Source organism: Phlebotomus papatasi, chromosome 1 (assembly GCF_024763615.1).
Source record: "Phlebotomus papatasi isolate M1 chromosome 1, Ppap_2.1, whole genome shotgun sequence".
Lineage (NCBI taxonomy): Eukaryota > Metazoa > Arthropoda > Insecta > Diptera > Psychodidae > Phlebotomus > Phlebotomus papatasi.
The window spans coordinates 37154655-37176529 of NC_077222.1; the positions used below are offsets into that span (position 1 = coordinate 37154655).

The window sequence follows — 21875 nt, forward strand, 5'->3', positions numbered from 1 at the left end:
TAAATTACAAATAAATTGTTTCAAAATCCCCCGTTCTTCCCTATGATATAACATTGCGAACCCAGATGCACAACCCTACATATATTGAGTAATAAAACTTAGAGATAGTTTATTGAAGACGTTAAATGAAACTTTTGTTTTGATTACAAAACTTATCGAAAAAATGATTACTTCAAGCAATCTGCAGAGTTTTAAATCATCAACTCGTTTCTCACCTTTGACTTTGAGAATGTATGGCCCTTATTTCAGTTCAATTGTTGTGCGATATTCCATGTCCGAGAGTCAGTGTATTGCGAAATATCCAATGGGAAAGAGATAAAAGTTGAGAGAAAGAAAAATAGAGTGCATAAGCATTTCTAAAAGAGAGAAAAAAAAATGAAAAACAAACCATTTTTGCAATCGATAAATGGTGAATTTCCTGAATGAAAACGCGATCTCTATATACATAATTTCGCAAGATAAAATATTTTTCTGTTTATTTCATTGCACCTGAAAGTACTTTTCCTGGAAAACTACGCATCCTACACTTTGTTACGCATGATTTAAGATGAAAACCTTTTGTTTCTTACTTAAGACAATTTATTAGCTATTTATTGAATTACAATAATTACATGTGTATATTTGCGTATGCTGTGCTGGATCAAATTTAATGCAAGATTAATTAACAAACAAGATAATTTTGTAGAAATTTTAATGAGGAACTTTCATTTGGGTAAAAATTCTTTAATATTTTTCATCATTCTCTTGAATTTATGACTAGATTGAGTTACTGTAATGTCAAAAATATAAGCATTATTTTATGATAGAAATATTTAAATTGCGCAACATTGAGATGTCATAAATATTTTCTCTTTTTGTCATTAAGATATTCTGTGATTTCGATGTGCAATATATTTTGAGGATTATAAACGCGTATTTGGTGAAAGATCTCATTACTGTAATCTGCTTATAAGAGATTCCCTTTCTGCAATTAATTTCAAAATTAACGCTTCAGGGATTAAGGTAAATCATCAAAACAGCCTTTTTTCGTGTAGAGGGTATTTGGAAATTTATAAATATTTCTCGTGAAATACGTCAACAAACAAATCGTTTAGTTTATACATCAGAAAAACGCCGACGAAGTGAGAGACACTTTGTATATTATTAGCAAAGTATGTAAGAGTTTAGGTCATTTTTTTGTCGCAAGTCATGATCATTCTCACCATATTGCCAATAGTATTATTTTGTCAATTTGTTCAGAAATATGTTTAACAAACAAGACGATGAATAATGAAATAGGGTCCATTTGCAATTCTCTCTTCCCCATAGAGAGATATATTTTCCTAAAAGGAACTGATACCACGCGGACATTCGTATGGGCAATTGTAGCCGGTAATGTGTATGTAAAGTAAAACGTGTATAGATGATTTTGCAACATTATAGTCACCAATAGCACACCAGAAAGCACGTTCATACAGTCAGAGACATAATGATGTTTGTCCGAGGAAAAAAGCTTAAATTTATCTTATAATGTTCTCGTTATGCAGCAACAGAAAATATTTCAACATTTTAATATACAACATCCTCTGAGATAAATTTCAAACTCTTTCTCGATGGACTTTTCCAAAGGGGATGACAAGTTGTGCAGAAGTAGAGAAAAGCTGAATTGTTAAATATACACTATTGCATTTAGTTTAAGCCTTAGATTTACACTAAAATCAAGAAGACAATAATCAAGGCAAAATATTTATCAGGCAGTAAATTCATTGGACAAATAATTAAGCTATGTCTAGTAAAAAATTAAATTTAGTCAATAAAATAATTAATTTTGGCATATGAAAAACCTAAATATTTAAAACTGGGTAATTTATATACACTGAATACATTTTATTTTTGTTTGTCAAAACTTAAATGATGGAATCTCAATCTAAAAGTTCTAAATCGAGTTCTAGTGCCACTCTCAATTTCTCAAAATTATTCCAATAAGAACGAACTAGTAGTACTATTTCAATGTCTGTTTCAAGAACTCATTTTCAAAAACAGTTTAATTCAAGAAATTGAAAATTTATTCCAGTAAAAAGCTTCATTTTAAGTCGAAAGTTAAATTTTACGATGATCATCGTTTGAAATTTTAAGTTTAAGTTTAAGTTAAATATTTAAAACAGGGTAATTTATATATACTGAATACACTTTATTTTTCTTTATTAAAACTTAGATGATGAAATCTAAATCTAAAAGTTCTAAATCAAGTACTAGTGCCACTCTCAATTTCTCAAAATTATTCCAATAAGAACTTGCTTAAGAGCAAATTTCTAAGCCTCACTTCGAACATTTATAACTATGGATGAGATTTGAATCTTCCACGATGAATTCTAAATTGAACCATGAACAATAATAGTTGAGTGAGGCTCGATGATCATCTCTAAAACAAACCCAGCATAAAGGATCAAAAAAAATGTTACGGGGTCAATTTTTTGGGACTCTAATGTTATTTTGTGAATTAAAAATAAAAAAAATTCTTCTAGTAAGGGGGGCTCGGCCAGGGTTCGGGGACTCATGGTGCCTATAGTTAGGAGTGACTGTTTTTACCTGTCATTATTTGTAAAGGGCATAGTTATCTTTAACTTCATTCCAAGTGATTTACGTAGGTATCCGATGCTTTTTTTCAGGCTAAATCTTAAGAAAGAACTTATTTGATCCTCTTTTTCATACTTAATTTCCTTTTTCCTTTTCATAAACTATTGTAAATCCTTATTTTCTTTTTTTTGTTGTTGTTTTTTTTACTTTTCTTTTTTTTATTTTTCTCTTTATCACAATTGTGAGAGGGATGAACCCTATTTTTGTGATTGAATAAATATTACCACTAATATTACTACAATTAAATCTAGTTATTGATATACCTTTATTGGTCATTTGAGTCCAAATTCGTTTAAAAAGGATTTTGATTTTCGGGTTTTTGGTTTGAGGGATTTTGGCGTTCGGAATTTTAACCTATTCGAGATCTTGGCTATGCGAGATTTTGGACCATTTAGGATTTCAACCCTTTTGGGGTTTCAAGGTTTCAACTCATTAGGGATTTTCTCTCTTCGGAATTTCAACCCATTTAAGATTTTGGCTTTCAGGATTTCAACCTATAAGGCATTTTGGGCTTGTTCGCGAGACCTTAAATATGCGATATTTTGGCTTATTCAGGATTTCTACCCACTCGGGATTTTGGCCCTCCGGATTTCAATCCATTCGGGATTTTGTTTCTTCGGAATCTTAACTTTTCGGGATTTTGTTTCTTCGGAATCTTGACTTTTCGGGATTTTAGTTTTCGGGACTTTGGCGTTCAAGATTTTGGCGTTCGGAATTTTGACCTATTCGTGGAATTTTGTCCCATTCAGGATTTCAATCCATTTGGAATTTCGACCCATTCGGGATTTTGACTTTCAGAATTTCAATCCATTAGGGATTTTGTTTCTTCGGAATTTGGACTTTTTGGGATATTGGCGTTCAGGATTTTAGCCTATTCGCGTGAACTTGACAATACAGGATTTTAACTCATTCAGGATTCCGACCGATTCGGGATTTCAGCTCATTCGGGATTTTGGTTTTCGCAATTTCAATCCATTAGAGATTTTGTCTCTTCGGAATTTTAACTGTTCGGTATTTTGGCCAGCACCGATGAAAATATTATAGCAATTCATAAACATAAACCCCAATTCTGAGATAAGACTTTATAATAATTTAAGGATGATCTTTGGAATAGCTGCGGTTTTTGAATATTTGAACATGATAACTTTAATCATCAACGCAATAACGTTTAGCAATAACAAGTGACATCACTTTTGAATACTAAACACAAAAACATATCTTGTCTAAATTGTTTAAGATAATAGGTCGTTCATTCATTCATTCATTTTCAACCGCTTATCCCTATTGGGGTCGCGGGCCCATGACATCCAAATTAGCAGCCCACGCTTGTCGATCCTCTGCCACTTCAGGAAGATGTTCGGGTTCGATCCCGAGGCGTTCCAAGGCAAGATTCTGAATTTGATTCAGCCACCTTGTCCTAGGTCTGCCTCGAGGCCGAGGTCTCCTCACAATGGCTTGCATAGTTTTTTAGGTCCTGTAACATATAAAAAATACAAGATCTGGATTAAAAATCAACTCCATACGATTTATGATTGTTCATAGAATAGGTATTTCTCTGCTTGTATCAATAGCAAAGTACAATTTTTGCTGGTATAATGCGTGTTGGAAAACACGAGTTTTATCTTTGTCATTTTGAATATTTTATCCCTTTTGACTACAAGAAATCATAAAACAAAGTTGGGTAGTTTAAGGCAGTTGCAGTTTTTTGCCAAACTTTTATGATCTATCCAAGTCCATCAGTTAGATGCTCTTGGGTATTAACAGTCATAAAATATACTGCGTATTTTGCATATTACTAATAAAATTTATTATTATTAAATTTCATATTTTCGAAAGTCATTTTTGATATCCATCTAGGATTCTGCTATGGCCTTATACAAAAGGTAAAAGAATTTATAATTTTAATATTAACTTTTTATTGACGCAACTCTTCAAAATATTGACCTTTCCAAAGGTAACATTTCCTTATTTTTTTTTTTCAATTAATGGAAACAACACAATACTTTTCATAATATTAATTGTTAATTTGTTTTGCGCAATTGAAGTAATGAACCATTAAAAAAGCTATTTACTATCCTCTCTGACTTTTCTTGATGCTTTTCAGAGCAACTTATCGCAAAAATACAGTGCCATTCATTAGGGCATCACGATTTAGTAAAAGAAATCTTAAATCATGTGCAACATGCACTCAGAGTACAAAAATTCCACAAGAGAAATTGTCAGATGCATTAATAAATATTCTAAACTTCCTGTTGCATTTTTTTTCTTTATCTTTGTTTATCTATGCACATTATTAGCTGCTTATTCGTTTGTAGACTTTTTTTTTACAACCACACTGAGTAATTAAATTTTATGCTATATTTCGCAATCACATATTTGTAGTGTGTAATTCTTTATATTTCTTATTACATCTCCTTTAATATAAATTAGGAGAAAATTTATTGCTGTACCATTGAGTTATCAAATTCATTATTTTTGTTTCATTTGTAAAGTTTTCACTAATATCAAATGCTTCAATCCAATGAAAGTCTTCCAAACCAGGTATTAATTACAATTTTTTATTGTTAATAAATTACATGCACTATATGCATTTAATGAGATGCATATATGTTTGACGATTCAATGCATTTGATGCATTTTAAAGCTTCTTCACTGTTTCTATTACATGAGAAATGGTGAAATGGTATTTTATTTATTGTACGTATAAAATCTTTTACTTTTTTTTAAAATCTTTTTTCTCTCATACCGTGTTTTTTTTATATTATTTCTTGTAAATCCAAAGAATGTGCCTGAGGCTAATTCAAGTTATTTGCAGAAATAGAAAGAGAAGAATAAAAAAAAATTGGCAAATTTATGACATTGCGATTTTTCGTTTTTCATACTAAATACTTTTAATAAATTTCTCAATGTGAAAAGAAGTTGGTATGAGTGATTAATTGCACAAATGAACTTTATGTGCTTATGCTGTTTGATTCAATAAAAATTTTTGTGCTGTGAAATGTAAATGACATTTTCTATATAGGTACTGAGCAATAAGGAAATCATTAAATTTACCGTATTATTTAATACATTATGGTGCTCAATGGAAAAATGCAGTAGTTGTAATACACAAAAATAACGCAGCTACAAATTAAATTACGTTAAATTAAGCATGACTGGAAAATCTCACTCCGGATAAGGTGGATACTTTTTAGTATTAACCTCTTTCTCTTCTTAATCACTCTCCATTTCCCAATGTTTGCACATTTTTTTCATTTATTTATTTTATTTTTTTTGCACTGAGAGTTTCTTGACTCTGGCATTCATTAGTGAAAGAGTTTGCAAAAAAATTCGCACAATTTCCTTATTTTTTTTCACTGTCGTGCATAATTCTAATTTTGGAAAAGAAATAGCGGTGTGCGAGGAATTTGCGATCAGCGTCCAAGAAAGTAAATTTAAAAAAAAATCTCTCTTACTTTAGCCTAATAGCAGAGTGAAAACGCGATAGAAAAGTCCAATGAGGAAAATTGCCAAAAAGGTAGTTCAGTAGAAAATCCAAAATACATTTCTGCCTTATTTTGTTCTTTTACTCGAAATATTTTTTTTTATAAATTGTTTTAAAATGAGGCATTTTGAAGTAAATTGCTTGCATATTTTGAAGAAAATTTATTTATATTTGGTACAGTTGGTAGGATTTAAAACTTTAATCGGATACTTTTTAAATTCCTATTATTTAAGTCATCAGTCGCGATTTTCCAAAAACCAATGCTAAATTTTTGTCAAAAACTCACAAATTTTCATATAACGTAAGGGTGACTGACCCGGACCTGTTCATAAGCTTTTCTTTAATTATTTTGTTTACGAACGATTTTCCCCGATCAGACATGGTAGATTGGATCGGTAAAGACCATCCTTAAGTTCTAGAAGTAAAGAAAAGCTTCCAAATAGGGGTTTGTCAAAGTAACCAGCACTTACGATATGAATAACTATCACCCAGTTCAGCAGTTCGTAAAGTTTCCCTTAGTTCTTAAACTTAAATCTGGTCTTTCCCGATCCTTTCTAACATGTAGGATCAATAAAGACCAGACCTAAATGCTAGATTTAAAGAAAAGCTTACGAATAATAATATAATAAGGTCACCTTCGGTAAAGTCAACCGTATTTACGGTATTTATGAAGATAGCCTGTATTAGGAGGTCTAACGTTATTAATAAACCTGCCCCCAGATGGAGAAACTGAATACTTTTCATCAAGCGAATTTCAGAAACCAAATCTCAATCCAACTTCTGAATTTCCAAAATTTGAAATGAAAATTTTAGAAAATTTTGTTGGTACAACATTTCTAATATGCCTTAAAAGTTTAAGTAAAATAACTATTAAATTATTACGCTATCTTTACGGTTTTTTAGCTCTTGAAATGCCTGAAAACCCCTTATATACTTGTATTCTAAGATTTTAGGCTACTGAAAAATCTTTTATAAAAGAAAATATTCAATATTAAGACAATAAAAAATTTAATAATTGTCAGTCTCAAATAATTGCAAAAATTATACTCATCTTATACTTTATTTTTGGCATTTATTAAGCGATTTCGCTCATTTTTAACGCTAATAGTGCTCATACGGCCTTTAAACCAAAGGATTAAGGTCCGTACCTAAAATAGTTTTGATTTTTTGAACAGTTTAAATTAGTGGAAATTTTCCGAAATCTCACAAATCAATTTATTCTTAATTTGATCATATTTTTCAGGGCAAAAGCCCGGCTACATAAAGGATTCAAATAAGTTTGATATAAATTTGCTTTAATTGAGAGCTCTTATTTAGAGCTATGTTACCTGTGACCTTGGGAAACCTTTAAACGGGATGATTCAAGGGCATTGTTGAATATGTAGTGTATAAAGTCTCCCTGTTCCTTTTAAACTCCAAATGTTTTTTTAAGGGGAAGAGGAAGTATTATGGAAAAGTGAATGTTCTGTTTAAGATTCAGAGGCTGATATATAGAGCAATCTCCAAAAAGCCGCAAGTCTATCTCTAACCGTTTGTCCTGAAACTTTAGTGATCCTAAGGAATCTCTAGCGCATAAGTAGTGAAAAATTCGTAGTAGGGGAAAGTGCTCTCCCTTCGAACGTTCATGCCTTCGAATAATGTGAATTTCTCTTGTATTTCGTAAGAGATTTACACTAAATTATCACAGAATTATCAACAATTGATGATAAGCCAACTAATATTTGATAGAAATGTCTAATGCCCTAGACACACTTACGACTTAAGCCGAGAGACGACTTAGTGGAAAATGATGGAAATTATGTCTAGCCATTATTTCGAATATAATTACACTAAGCCGTCTCTCGGCTAATCCTCATGTCTGTCAAGGCCCTAAGTCTCTTAAGAAAACTAAAAGAAAATTCACATTATTCGAAGGCATGAACGTTCGAAGGGAGAGTACTTCCCCCTATCGAAAACTCGAGAGACTGCATTTACAGCTTTCTGGTATCTAGAGTTCAAGCAATTAAGAAAAATTAAATTGATGTAGTCCAGTCTATACCTTAATTGAAGATGTACCCCAATCTCCAGCTGAGAAGCCCCTTGCTTAAGTAAATTGTCGGTTTGTCCATGTTTGAAGACTAAACTTTGCAATTTTATCATCATTAATGTGATGTACTTTTATGATATAGACACCCATAAAATTTTTCTTCATGCTCTTTTCTCTCTGGTATTTTTTTTGCAGATACTCTTGTGTTCATTTAACTTGGCTAAAGCCATTTGGGTATGATGCACATTGTTAGGTAGGAAATTTTCAAGATAGAATCGTGCAACATTAAATGGAGGGATGTGCGATAATGTGGAGGAGGATTTGGTGAAGATGGACGTGATGAAAGTGTCTGAGGAGGATTTGAGACAAATGAAACGAGACAGGGAGAAGATGAGTGAGGAATTTCAACATTTTCTTCAGGTTAATCTCAAAAAATCCACCCATGATGACAATAAATCACAAATAGAATGTGAACAGTCGCAGCAGAAAGTGGTGAATTCATTAAATGTAACACAAGTTGTAAGAAACTTGAATGAATCGCCAAGGTCTCCACTTTGCCATCTTTCACCTCATGCTAGTGATGGGATGAAGACACAGCATGGGATTTCATCATCGGTGCTGATGAGCATTAGAGAATCACCGGAGAAGAAGACGGTGAAATCCAATGGTGGTGGTGCTGTGGAAAAAAAGAAGATGCCACCACATGGCGAGAGGACAGCTGATGATACGTGCAAAAAGGTGAAGAATTATGATCCAATCGAGATGAGACGATATATGCGTGATCAACAGAAGAAGCGTCAGATGGAACTGAAGAAGACACTAACTTGTGATCAGGCACGGAAGTTAGAAATTCAGAAGCGTCTGGCTGATTTGCAGGAGAACACGAAGAAAATCCTTGGACGAAATGTAAAGCAGAAGGTGATGGGGAAAAAACTTGATTCTGCTGTGACTGTGAGGAAAAATGCCAATGGCTCAAAGGGAAGTCAGAAAGTTGTGGCAAAGATAAAAGGTAACAATACTGTGAAAAAGTCTCCACGCACCACAAGTGCCACTGAAAATCGAGGGAACTTTCATCATGTGAGAATTGTTGGAACACCTAAAGTGCCTCAAGGTGTGAACACAAATGATTTAGATAAGAATCTGCCCAGCCACAGAGATAAATCCCACAAAATTCACGATAAATCAAATGGCGGAAAAGTGATGCTGGGCGAAAGTGGGAAGGTGATTGAAGGAGAATCTGGGATTGAGGTAAAATCTTCTGTGGAGAAACTTCAAGTGCCAGATCATCTCAAGGTGTCCATGTTGAAGGAGCAAAAGAAAAAGAAGCCTTCCAACGAGAATCTTCCACATTGGTTACGACCAACTCCCGTTAATATCTATCCCTATAACTTCATCACGGCTGTCCGGGAGAAATTAGATGCAATTTCCAATGCGCAACTTCCGGAGAAATACACAATAACCCATCTGAAAAGCATTCCTAAAGATACTTCAGCTTCATCTGGAAGTAAAAGTAGTGGTTCCAGGAAGAATCCTGATAAATGGACAGATATCAATCGCTGGACTCTACAGCAGGAATACAATGCCAAGAGGGGAAGAAGCTTGGAAGATCCTCCACAAAAAGTCCAAAATTCCAATAAGAAAAATCCCAATACCCGAAGCATTTCCGAGGGACTCTTGACCAATTTCTCCTCAATTTCCCTTCACCTGCCCGAATCCAATACAATCTCCGACATCAGTTCCATCCAATCGGAAATTTTTCCCTCAAGCATTCGACTTAGTAGCACAAAGATCAGTCGAAGTGAGAGGGCTTCCGTGTCTGATGGCGGGAAGTCTCCGGAGGCCTCACCGGAGACCACCAATATATCAGCATCATCGGGTCGATCAGTGAAGGGAGTTACTGAGTGTATTGCTCCCGCCGCTGCACGAGACAATAATCAATTGAGTCCACTGTCCGCGGAACTAGCTGATACAATGAGGATTATGTCACAGCCAGGGAAAAGAGTAGAAGAGGTGGTGATTGCGAAAGAGCAGCCAAATGACGATGGGAACAGTAATAATGAGGGTGGTGGTGGTGGGAAAATTGGTGAATTCAGAAGTCTATCGAGTGATAAATTTAAACCTCTTGACACATCGGCCAATAGGCAAGAAATCCATGAGGGAAATCTCACGGATTTATTGGAAGCATTCAACCGGAGTCTCACTCAAGTCATTCAAATGAATCAGGTATGTTAGACCCTCTTTTTTATCGCTTATATGTATATTTTTTCTTTACCACTCCTACACCAACGGCAAAAATTCCAAGATCACCAATCAGTTTTAATCAAAATGCCATTAAACCCCTTCCTTTCAAATTGAGAATGTATTGATTTTGTTTAACTCTTTCGTCTCTTTTGGGACTAGAATACCCAATGAACCATATGATTATTCTATGAAAAACAATGTTTTTTAATTATTCCGAATTGATAAAAATCCAATTCTTGTCGATGATTACAAACTATAAGAATGTCCAAATGTAAGATATTTTTTGTAGGATCTCAATTAATTCCTGAGCTTAGATATATTTCATCAAAAAAAGGATTAAATGGCTAACAAATCCGATCAGTAGTGTGAGGCAAAAATGCATAAAATTTAAATTTTCGACATTGAAATTCGAATTTTTACGACATTAACGCCTTTAGAGGTGATTGTAAGAAATTTTAATAATTGTTACATTAGAAAATGCAATTATAATTTTAGTATAGAGCTGTTCATTATTCTATTGATCATCAAAATCGAATAAAAAGATGTAAAATTATTTTTGTGTGTATAGAAAGAGAGAAATGAGTGAATGGGGAGAAATTCTGTGAGTAATTATCAACTTATGAGAAGGCCAACAAAGACAGCACGCAGATATGGCTTACCGTTTGAGATCTAGGTTGATTATGGTGAAAATGGATAAACACTAATATTTTATTTTCACGAGATCAGAATTCTAAAAATTATACATTTTTAGAATTATAACAGAAAACAACTCCTGAAAAACAATTTTATTCAAACTTTATTTCTAAAATTTAAACGTTAACCTCCCTTTAAGGAAAAGTGCGTCATCCGTGATCTTGGTGACTTAAAAATATATTTTTTTCTGACTATTTTAGATTTACAGGATAAATTAAAAAGGTAAAAAAAAAAGTATAAAAAAAAAGAGGTGACAAAACGTCCCAGCCTCTGCGAAGTATTCGAACTCGTGACTGTAATGCTATACTTCAAAAGTAATGTCGCATCATTTATTGTTTACCGGTTCTACATTGATAAAACCGAATCATAAATCACTCAAAAGATCCCCTAAAATAGTTTTAAGAGCAATAGAATTGATTTTCGGACAAAAATTACTTATCGATTCATTACCGGTTCACAACCGATTTGAACAGATTTGTAAATCACTTTAGGTTAAAAATTATTTAAAATCAGTTCATGATCGTCAGGAATTTTAAGACCTTTCCAATAAGTCAGAACATGATACCATTCGGTTGAGAAATACGCTCTCTAGAGCTTTTTCAACCTTGAACTTTGAAAAACCGTTATAAAGAATGATTCAACGGTATTTTCTTATAAGGATGAAATGTCCGCCTGGGTAAACTCTAAAATGTAATCAAAAACCTAAAAAACAAAAAAAAGTTGCACAACGCGTTTTCGAGCAATCTCAAAAAACATGGTTTTCGATGAGAAGGGGAGGAGTCGGGGAAAATGAGGGACAAGTTAACGAGCCTCTAGTCCAGAGGTGTGTAAGAAACCGTTGAAACCGAATTAACGTCAAAATAAGTTTGTTATAGTAGCGTTTTGACCATTGACGTACATGTTTCATTTGACGTTAATTCGGTTTCAACGGTTTCTTGCACACCTCTGCTCTAGTCATCTTATAGAGAATCCCCCGAAGGTCCTAAGCAAGGTCCCAATCCCAAGTCTCTATCTCTAACCGTTTAGTCTCTAAGCGTGGTAACAGACGTATATATAGACGCACAGCCGGACAATCAGTGTGACGTCAATAAAACTCGAAACTTAAAATTAGAAAATTTTACCAAAATACGACTTTTTGAGTACTGAGACCTGTCGGGAAATTTTGTAACGATATGACAATGTCATATGACAAAATTTCAAGCTAAAATTCGGGAGTAGGACCTAGTAAAATCCAGGAAACATCGAATGGCCACTGCAAGGAGCTTTATGAAGCTTTTAGTAACTGATATGGATGTGAGTTTCAATTAATTTTCCCGAATTAACCACATAAAAATTTTTAAATTTGTCATATGACATTGTCATACTGTTACAGAATTTCCCTACTCGTTATAGAGAGGGATGGGTGGGAATAAAAAAAAAACAACTTTTAGGGGGTAAGGATCTGAAAAATATATAACTCAACATCGAGAGATTATACTGCTCACTGTCTGTGATTTATTACTGTTTCACTTTCCAAAAAATTCAAATTTAGTCAAATCGATTGAAAAATAGGCCCTCCAGAGTGGTTAAACATTGACCTTCAACAATTCAAAATGACGGTTTTTTAGTCATAGATATATAATATAAGGTAAAGTGCCCTTGCTCGATCGGTTCCTCGTCTCGACCGGTAGATTTATTTATTCAATTTATTTATATTTGCTATAATATTTTGCGTATGATCAAACATTAATAGGTCAATTATTCCATGAAGAATACGAACCAGTGACAAATTCATAGAAATTGACGAAATTGACCATCAAATATTCAAAAATTGACCCACCACCACCGGTCGAATGGAGAAACCCGGTCGAGTGAGGGTACTTTACCTTATAGAGAGAAAATTCACCTGGACCACCTCCAAAACACATCCAAAAGTAAAAGAAATTGTAGGAGCTGTTTTCGAAATAAACCAAAAAACAAGATTTTGGCGGAGATCAAGAGGGATGAGTGAAAATGAAGGTTATAATAATGATCCTTAGGGCGTCTTATGAAGGGGCGGTCCCCTGTAGACCAAAATTTTGTAGCTCTTATCGTATTTCATCTAGTTGATTAACAAATTTTCGCTCAAAAAAAAGAATATTTAAAAAAGATATAGGTCATTTATGGGTACTTTACCGATTCATTACCGATTGTGACCGATGTAGTCGGGTTGGAAATTCCAAGATCTTTCCAAAAAGCTAAAAAATGCACCCTCTAGAGTGGTTAAATTTTGACTCTCAAAAATTTAAGATGGCGATTTTTTTTTAAAAGTTTATATCAATAAACCATTGCATTTATTATAAATAAATTAAAGTGAATTTTATAAACAAAAAAACATGATTTTTTACAAGTTGGCAAAAATCAATATTCCTCAATTATTACCTATGAACTTCTAGAACACTTCATATTTTTCCATATTCCTTTAATGAATCTGACCTATCATTGGCAGTGTATTAAACAGCTAGTGAGCTAGTCTCTGAAAAATTAGGCCAAAAATTAAAGGAATATGGAAAAAATTGAAGTGAATCTTATTTAATGTTTCCTTGTTCAGACCTGTTCTAAACCGATTTTGCAATAACCCAGCGAGCACACTTAGCTGAAAAAAGTAGCGTTTTCAGCATATTTTTGCTGAATCGACTAGCAAAAATTTGCTGACTAATCAGCAGTTGTCGAACAAAAAGTGCTAACCAAATATATGGAAATGGCACTGAATCGCCAATTTTGTTTCAAGGTTAGCAGAATTCAGCTGAAAATACATATGTTTTCAGCTGAATTGCATTCGGTTAGCATTTGGTGCTCGCTGGGAAGTGGGCACGACAAAATTAATTTTACTAAAATTCAATTTACAGTAAAATATTTCATCAAAAACTATTTAAAAAAGACCTATTTTAACCTTTTAATAACGATTAGAACACCAATGTCCCATAGAGAAAATGATTTTTCCGGAATATTGCTCTATGTATAATGTTCGAATGATCCTATTCTTATTTCCTCAACTGTATATTGGCACAGACAAAAACGATGGAAAAATTTTAATTGAGATTAATTGCTTTTTTCACTCTTTTGCTCCCTCTCCGTGCAATTTCTCGCAAATGTGGAAAATTGCAGCAATTGTATTCGGCACTCAACAAGTCACCAAATGCTACTCAGCATCTGGTAAAGAATCCGCCACCCAATGAGAAGGAGGAGGAAATTATTTCTGCTCCAAAAGCCACTGAAGATTCTGGAAAAAATCCCAAATATGAAGATTCTTTTGAGGAAGTAAATTCAACGGTGAAGAGTGTCCCTCGTGATGACCAGAAGCTGCTGGATGATGATGCAACAGCAGCTCCTCGGGAGAGTGTCAGAGAGATTGATGGTTCGGAAGGAGTGGACAAGAGCGGTGAAATTGATTTGGGCTCCGGCACTGTTAATTGTAGAGCCAATAAATCGACCGAGGAGTCAAATGGGCTCGAGGCAAGAGCCATCGATGGCAATTTGATGGATGCCAGGGAGACAAATAGCACTATTGGCAGTGATATATTTGCTGTGTTCAATCAAACCGACATGGAAGTGTCGTACATTTCATCTGGTGGCGACGAAGCCAGAGAAACTTCGATTACTTACTCAAATATTGGTCTCGTGAGTATCTCTTTGCTACTATTATGTTACCCCTTCACTTCTCTATCTTCTTCCTTTGTTGTATCATTTTTGTTTCCATTATGGCATAATCACTGTAACTTTTGTTTAGCGATTTTTTTTTTAAATTTAATTTGGGATGAAATTGAGCGAGGTTAATTAATTTGGAATCGCAAATTCGATAATACAAAATTAATATTTGAAATTTTAATTATTACTTGATCATGATATTTGTAAAATTTTCACCACAATTCTATCTACTGTTACAGGAGTTTCCATTGATAAGCATCAGTTAGATAAATTTTATTCCTTTTTTTTGGAAATTGAGAATGGTGAGAAAGCAGTAATTTTGTAATTGGCTTTTTCATATGAAATTATTTGTGGATTTTCGTATTCTTGTATTTTTATCAGAAACGATATTTTGTACAGGGCAGATGTTAATCCAGGATTTCTTAAGGATGTTTAAACTTTATATATTGTCGAAGAAAAAGTACAATCCGGTAAATTTAGTGTCGGAATTAGGCTTGAGAATTTCTTAAAATCAACTACAATTGCCTGATATTTTTTTGCCCTGGATAATTTTACATTGCTCAATGTTTTATGATCCGGATATTTCTTCGTTTTTTTTAAATTTACTTATTAAGTGTTAATACTACATTCAGAAAAAATCAACAGTTCTAAAAATTTAATGTATAGTGGCAGAATAAATGTTGCTAAAATCGTGGAAAACTTGAGAAAGTTGAGAAAAGTTGCGCAAAAAATGGAAATTACTAATTCTAAACAAATTGAACAATAGCTAAAAATTACTTCTAGGGCATATCAATAGGATCAATAAATGATCAATTAAAAGTATATTCTTCAATTTTATCATTATTCGCGAATCTGAGAATACATAAAAAATATTCGCTGATCCGAGAATATTGCAGAAGTATTCGCGAATCCAAAAAAAAACTTTAAAAAGTAATCGCTAGTCCGAGAATGCTTCACAGACTTGAAAAATATTCATGAGTACGGGAATACTTCAGAAGTATTTGCAAATCCTCAATACTTCAAAAGTATCCGCTAAACCGAGAATGTCTTAAAGACTTTAAAAACTTTTGCGAATCTAAGATTACTTCATAAGTATTCGCGAATTCTGAATTATTTCAAAAGTATCCGATAATCCGAGAATACTACAAAGATTTTAAGAACGTTCAAGACTGTGCAAATACTTCAGAAATATTCGCGAATCCAAGAAAACTTCAGAAGTATCCGCTAATCCGAGAATGCTATAAAAACTTTAAAAATTTTCGCGAATCCGGGAATACTTCAAACGTATTCAGGAATCCAAGAAAATTTCAAAAGTATTCGCTAATCCTGGAAAACATCAAATTCTTCAGAAGTATTCACGAATCCAAGAAGACTTCAAAAGTATTCGCTAATTTGAGAATGCTTTAAAGACTTTAAAAGCATTCGCGAATCTAGGAATACTTTAGAAGTATTCGCGAATCCTAAATTACTTCAAAAGTATCCGAGAATACTTCAAAGACTTCAAAAATATTCGCGAATCCGGGAATACTTCAGAAGTATTCGCGAATCCAAGAAAACTTCAAAAGTATCTGCTAATCCGAAAATGCTTCAATGACTTCAAAAACATTTGAGAATATATAGGAATATTTCAAAAGTATTCACGAATTCAAGAAAACTTTCAAAGTATTCGCTAATCCGGAAACTTCAAAGACTTCAAAAACATTCGCGAATCTAAGAATGCTTCAGGAGAATTCACGAATCAAAAAACACTTTAAAAATATTCGTCAACTCGAAAATTCTTCAGAAGTATTCGCGAATTCAAAATAACTTCAAAAGTATCCGCTAATCCGAGATTGCTTCAAAGACTTTAAAAGCACTCACATATCCGAGAACACTTCAAACGTATTCAGGAATCTATGAAAACTTTAATTTAAAAATATCCGCTATCCGGGAATGCATCATATTTCAAAATCTTAGCGAATTTAGGAATACTTCAGAAGTATTCGCGAATCCAAAAATAAACTTTATAAGTACCCACTAATCCGAGAACGTTTCAAACTATTCAAAGACTTTAAAAATATTCGCGAATATAGAAATAGTTTAGAGATATTCGCGAATCCTAAATTACTTTAAAAGTATCCGCTAATCCGAGAATGCTTCAAAAACTTCAAAAAGATTCGAGAATCCGTGAATACTTCATAAGTATTTGCGAATCCAAGAAAACTTCAAAAGTATTCGCGAAACCGAAAATGCTTCAAAGATTTTAAAAGTATTTGCAAATCCGGGAATACTTCAGAAGTATTCGCGAATCCAAGAAAACTTCAGAAGTATCCGATAATCCTTAAATTACTTCAAAAGTATCCACGAAACCGAGAATGCTCAAAAGAGTTCAAAAACTTTCGCGAATCTTGGATTATTTCATAAGTATTCGCGAATTCTGAATTATTTCAAAAGTATCCGATAATCCGAGAATACTTCAAAGACTTCAAGAACGTTCAAGACTTTGCAAATACCTCAGAAATATACGTGAAACCAAGAAAACTTCAAAAGTATTCACTAATCCGAGAATGCTTCAAAAACTTTAAAAACATTCGCGAATCCGGGAATACTTGCTTATTCTTTTGAGATAAGTGTCAATTTTTATTTTCCGCATGCTCTCCATCTTTTTGCCATTTAGTCAAAAATCAATATTTTTTGAAAAGAATTTCACCAAAAGATAGCTGATTAAATTTTCTTGAAACTTACACCGAAGAAAAAAAAAACAAAATCCTAAGCCTACTGCAACTGACTTCATTTCAAGCGTTGGGATTTTTTTTCATCTACATCTGCATGCTTCATTCGCGAATCCATTAAAATTTCAAAAGTATCCGATAATCCGAGAATGCTTCAACGACTTCAAAAATATTCGCGAATCCGAGAATACTTCAGAAGTATTCAATTCTTAATTACTTCAAAAGTTTCCGCTAATCCTACAATGCTTCAACGACTTCAAAAATATTCGCGAATCCAAAAAAAACTTTATAACGTAAGTGTGCCAAATTTCGGCATAGTTGCATACAAGCGTCGAAGTCTCAAATTTGAAATGTAATATTTTAAATACAAATTGATTTTTTTTTATTCTTTCTTCTGAAAGAGTGTTGCTTGGAACCTTGTAAAGAGTTTATCGTCTTTATTTACTCTAAAATTATTCTTAGGGTAAGTGCGCCAAATTTCGGCCAGCTTCTAATTTCGGCCACTTTGAGTGTAATTTCGGCCAAGCAAATAAATTAATTAAAATTATGTATGTAATTTTCAAATAGTCAATGAATTCATTTTGCTTTTAAATATTTATTCATTTTAGGATGTATTAACATAAAGACCGTTAAATTTTAGGTATAATTTGAATATTAATTGTGTTGTAAAAACTCAGTGTGGAAAGAATCTTCCAAAAAATATCACAGATCACTTGTGTTTGTAGCAGTCTTGTGATTTGTGGTGAAGTGCAGAGGGCTTTCCTTCAGAGTTTTTCATAAAAATTGATTAGGTTTCATTAAATATTGTTTCTGTTCATGTTAATAGTCAATCAATCTTTAAATTTCGGGTATAATTTCCCAGTTGGATCCTGTATTTCGCGTAAAAAAGTATATACATTGTGAGCGTCTCTCCGGTGAGCTAATGTCGCATATTCCGGCAACATTTTTAGCTTTCCTAAATTTCTTATTCATTTTATGTTTTTTTTTTCAATTTCTAAGTTTTACAATGTCCATAGAAAAAAGCCATCGCTTCTATAAAAAAGATGATATGGTAAAGGCTTTGGAAGAGTTCAGGAAGGGAAAATTGCTACGGGAATCTGCGCGTAAATTTGAGATGCTACTTTTCAGGTCTTCAGGACAAATTACACGGAAGATCTCAGGGCTTATGGGTCACATAAACGTATTAAACTAAATGTTAAACTCGTTCCATAAGACGTTTTGAAATTTTCTATCAATTGCTTCACAAAAGGTGGTCACAAACAAGGTGGCCGGAATTTCACTCAAAGTGGCCGGAATACTACCTAAAGGAATGTCCATATTTTTTATTAATTTTTCAATATTTTAGCAAGTGATTTAAAGAAAACAAAGATGATAAACTAGTTTTCAAGGTTCCACACAACCCTCCCGAAAAGGAAGTATCAAGAAATATCAATATGAATTAAAAATATTGCATTTCAAACTTAGGACTTCGATGCTTATTTGCAACTATGCCGAAATTTCGCACACTTACCCTAATACATTTTAAAATGAATAAAAATATAGACATAGCTTTGGTGCCCTATTTCGGCCACCTTCATTCTCATAGTTCCTTGCCCTTAGGGAATTCTTCCAATATCTCTTTCACGTCATCTCGTTTGTCAAAGCCACATTTTTTGTTATTCTTTTGCATTGTATAATCTCTAGGGTATGTGAAAACTAAAAGTTCATGGAAATTCGGGGAACAAAAAAGGTGGCCGAAATTGCAAACTGGCCGGAATTAGGCACACTTACCCTAAGTATTCGCTAATCTGAGAACGTTTTAAACTATTCAAAGACGTCAAATGCATTCGCGAATCTAAAAATAAAATACTTCAGAAGCTTCAGAAGTATTCCTGAATTCAAGAGAACTTTAAAATTTTCCGCTACTTCGAGAATTCGCGAGTATAAGAATAATTCAAGGTGTCCAAAAAATAAACAAGAATTAAGATCCCTTTTCTGTTAAATAAATTGAATGAGGCACCCTTTATTAATACCCTTTGCCCGTTTCTTTGGGCAGTATGAGCAGATGATCAAGACGGAGAAATTGAAAGGAGATCATCTCATGACGATGATCCGGATGCGCGAGAAGGCATTAATTGACAGAACTAGGGGACAAATAGCATGGTTGGAATTGCAAAAGAAGAGATTCAGGGACAAGGGAAGAGTTCTCGAGATTTCAGCTATAAGAAAAAAGCAGCGTGCCATTTTATTGAAGTTGGAACGTGAACGTGCTGAACTTCAACGTCAATTGCGTACTCAGACTCATACAATGATGGCCAGGAAGTCTCCTAGTCATAGAGTCAGGGTTGTGGAGAAGACTATCTCCAATGTGGTGAGCTTGAGAAGATCACCAGTTCCGCCACCGGAACATCGTGGAGCAATCAAAGGATATGAAATTGAAGCTGGAGATACTCTTGAAAAGTAAGAAATTTAGGATGGGAATTAGTGGAAATAGTTTTGGAAATGATTTTGCTTTGCAGATTGTTGGAACAGAGGGAGAAGGAACTGCAGAAACGTCGGGAACATGTGGAATTTCTTTTGCAGTGGCATCAGAGGCTTGAGAAGGAAGAAAAGGATGTGAAGGAGATGGAGAAGAAACTTCTAAATTCTAATCTTGAGAGATTGACTGAGAAGAATCTTCCGGCTCTGACGGAGAAGTCAGAAATTGAGGAGGAAGATGTAAAACTGAAAAGAGTTGAAGATATCGATAAGAGTTTGCAGATTCTTCAGAATATTGTCCAGGAAAGTGGAAATGAAGGAGATTTTGTGGATGTTCGTGGTGTTAAATTGAATAATTTGTGGAAGAAGCTCGTGGGGAGGGAAGAAGAAAAATTTCAGCCGAAGCATGTCTATAAAATGACTAAAAATGACTTTTCTCAGCTCTATGAGGAAGCTAAAATGAGGATTCTGAAAGAGTTTCACGATGAGCAGAAAATGCAGCAGCTTTTGGAGGAATCAATGGCTTCAGTTACGAAAGAATCAAATTCTCAAGGGTCTGGAGAGGAGAAATGTCAAGATTCTGAGAATGCTTTTCAGGATTATTCAACGGATGACTTTGAGACGGTGACTTCTGTTAAAGAAAGTCCTCCTGCTCCTCCTCAGGAGACTCAGCAAAAGGATTCGGAAAAATCTCAGGAGGAATCTTCAAAAAACTCCCAAGAATCAAATTCCCAAAGTGAGGAGAATCAAACAAATTCAGAAAAAGCCAGTAGTCAATCAGAAACTCCCGTTGAAGATTCCTTTCGTGATGAATCGACAGAGGTGCCCAGAAATGTAGAAACTTATCAAGATTCCGCCCAGGATAACATTCCTTCAATTGAAGAAGGTTTCAGTCAGGAAATTCTCAATGAAGCTGAAGAAGAGCAGCTTATCAGTGAAATGACATTGCCCTCTTTTAGCGAAACGACAATTGTGGACGAAGCGACTGTGGAGGAGATTGAAGGGCTCGAGGAGAATGTGCAAATACAAGATAGAAGTTCTGAAAATATTTCGAATTCCCCGGAGGAAGAGACAGAGGTGAATTGCCAAGATAGCGACTTATCAGTGAATTCCAAGAGTGAAATATTCGATAACATATCTCAAGAATCTCTAAATACCATCCAAGAATCAGTTTCAATTGACAGTCCCGAAGATAATGTCTCCAGCATCAAGGAAGTCCCCACGGAATTGGAGAAGAGAATCATCGAAGTGGATGTCAGCCTGAAAGATTTGAGCAACACAATGGAAAAATCTCCAATTCTCGAAGCTCTAAGTCCTCGAGAGGATTCATCAGTTTCCTCCCCTGAAGCCTCTGTGCCATCTTCAGAAGAATCTCGAGCATCAACGTCATCAGAAAGATCAGAAAATCCATCTCAGGGAGATGACAATCCGTCCCAAGAAACCTCCAGCAAATTCATCCAAGAAGCCTATGGAGAAGTTTATCCGAAATCTTCGGATGATTCACAAGGCAGTGGAAGTTTTTCGCAACAAAAAATCCGGGATTACAAAATTCCCAACAGAATGCCGGATATTATCAGCGAAGCAGAATTACTGAGGAGGCAGCAGATGCAGATAGAGCAAGAGATTAAGCAACTGGAACAGTCAGTTCCGGCCGTTTTTCTCAGGGAGATTCCCAACAAACCGCCACCGCCATACGTTCCACCAGCTCAGGACAGCCCCTTAGCGACAATTTTCCCATCGGAAGAGAGGATTGCGGAATTGGTGAACAATCGCACAAAGGAACTCTATGCATCAAATCAATCAGGTATTTATTATGCTTGTTTTTTCATTAACCCATTAGAGCAATGTACTAGAAAAATTTGAGATAAAATTACTTTAGAGTTAGCTCCTCATGGTTTATTTGATAAACATTTACTGAATTTTAATTCTTCAGATTAAATTCTTTCAAACTCCATTTATTTTATATAGTGTAACTGTCTAA

General features: G+C 34.1%; 1 protein-coding gene across 6 annotated transcripts in view; it reads left to right on the top strand.

Moving 5' to 3' along the window:
• Positions 1-21875, top strand: part of LOC129799008 (centrosome-associated protein 350-like) — a 168930-nt gene that overhangs the window by 142182 nt on the left and 4873 nt on the right. For 4 of the 6 annotated variants that reach the window (XM_055842577.1, XM_055842576.1, XM_055842579.1 and 1 more), the window contains 4 exons: positions 8322-10349; positions 14187-14699; positions 19473-19876; positions 19936-21698. In XM_055842577.1, the coding sequence (XP_055698552.1) occupies positions 8424-10349; positions 14187-14699; positions 19473-19876; positions 19936-21698 (4606 nt within the window). In that variant the 5' untranslated portion in view covers positions 8322-8423. The remainder of the gene's footprint in view (positions 1-8321; positions 10350-14186; positions 14700-19472; positions 19877-19935; positions 21699-21875) is intronic. The other 2 variants (XM_055842580.1, XM_055842581.1) reach the window with 1 other exon arrangement.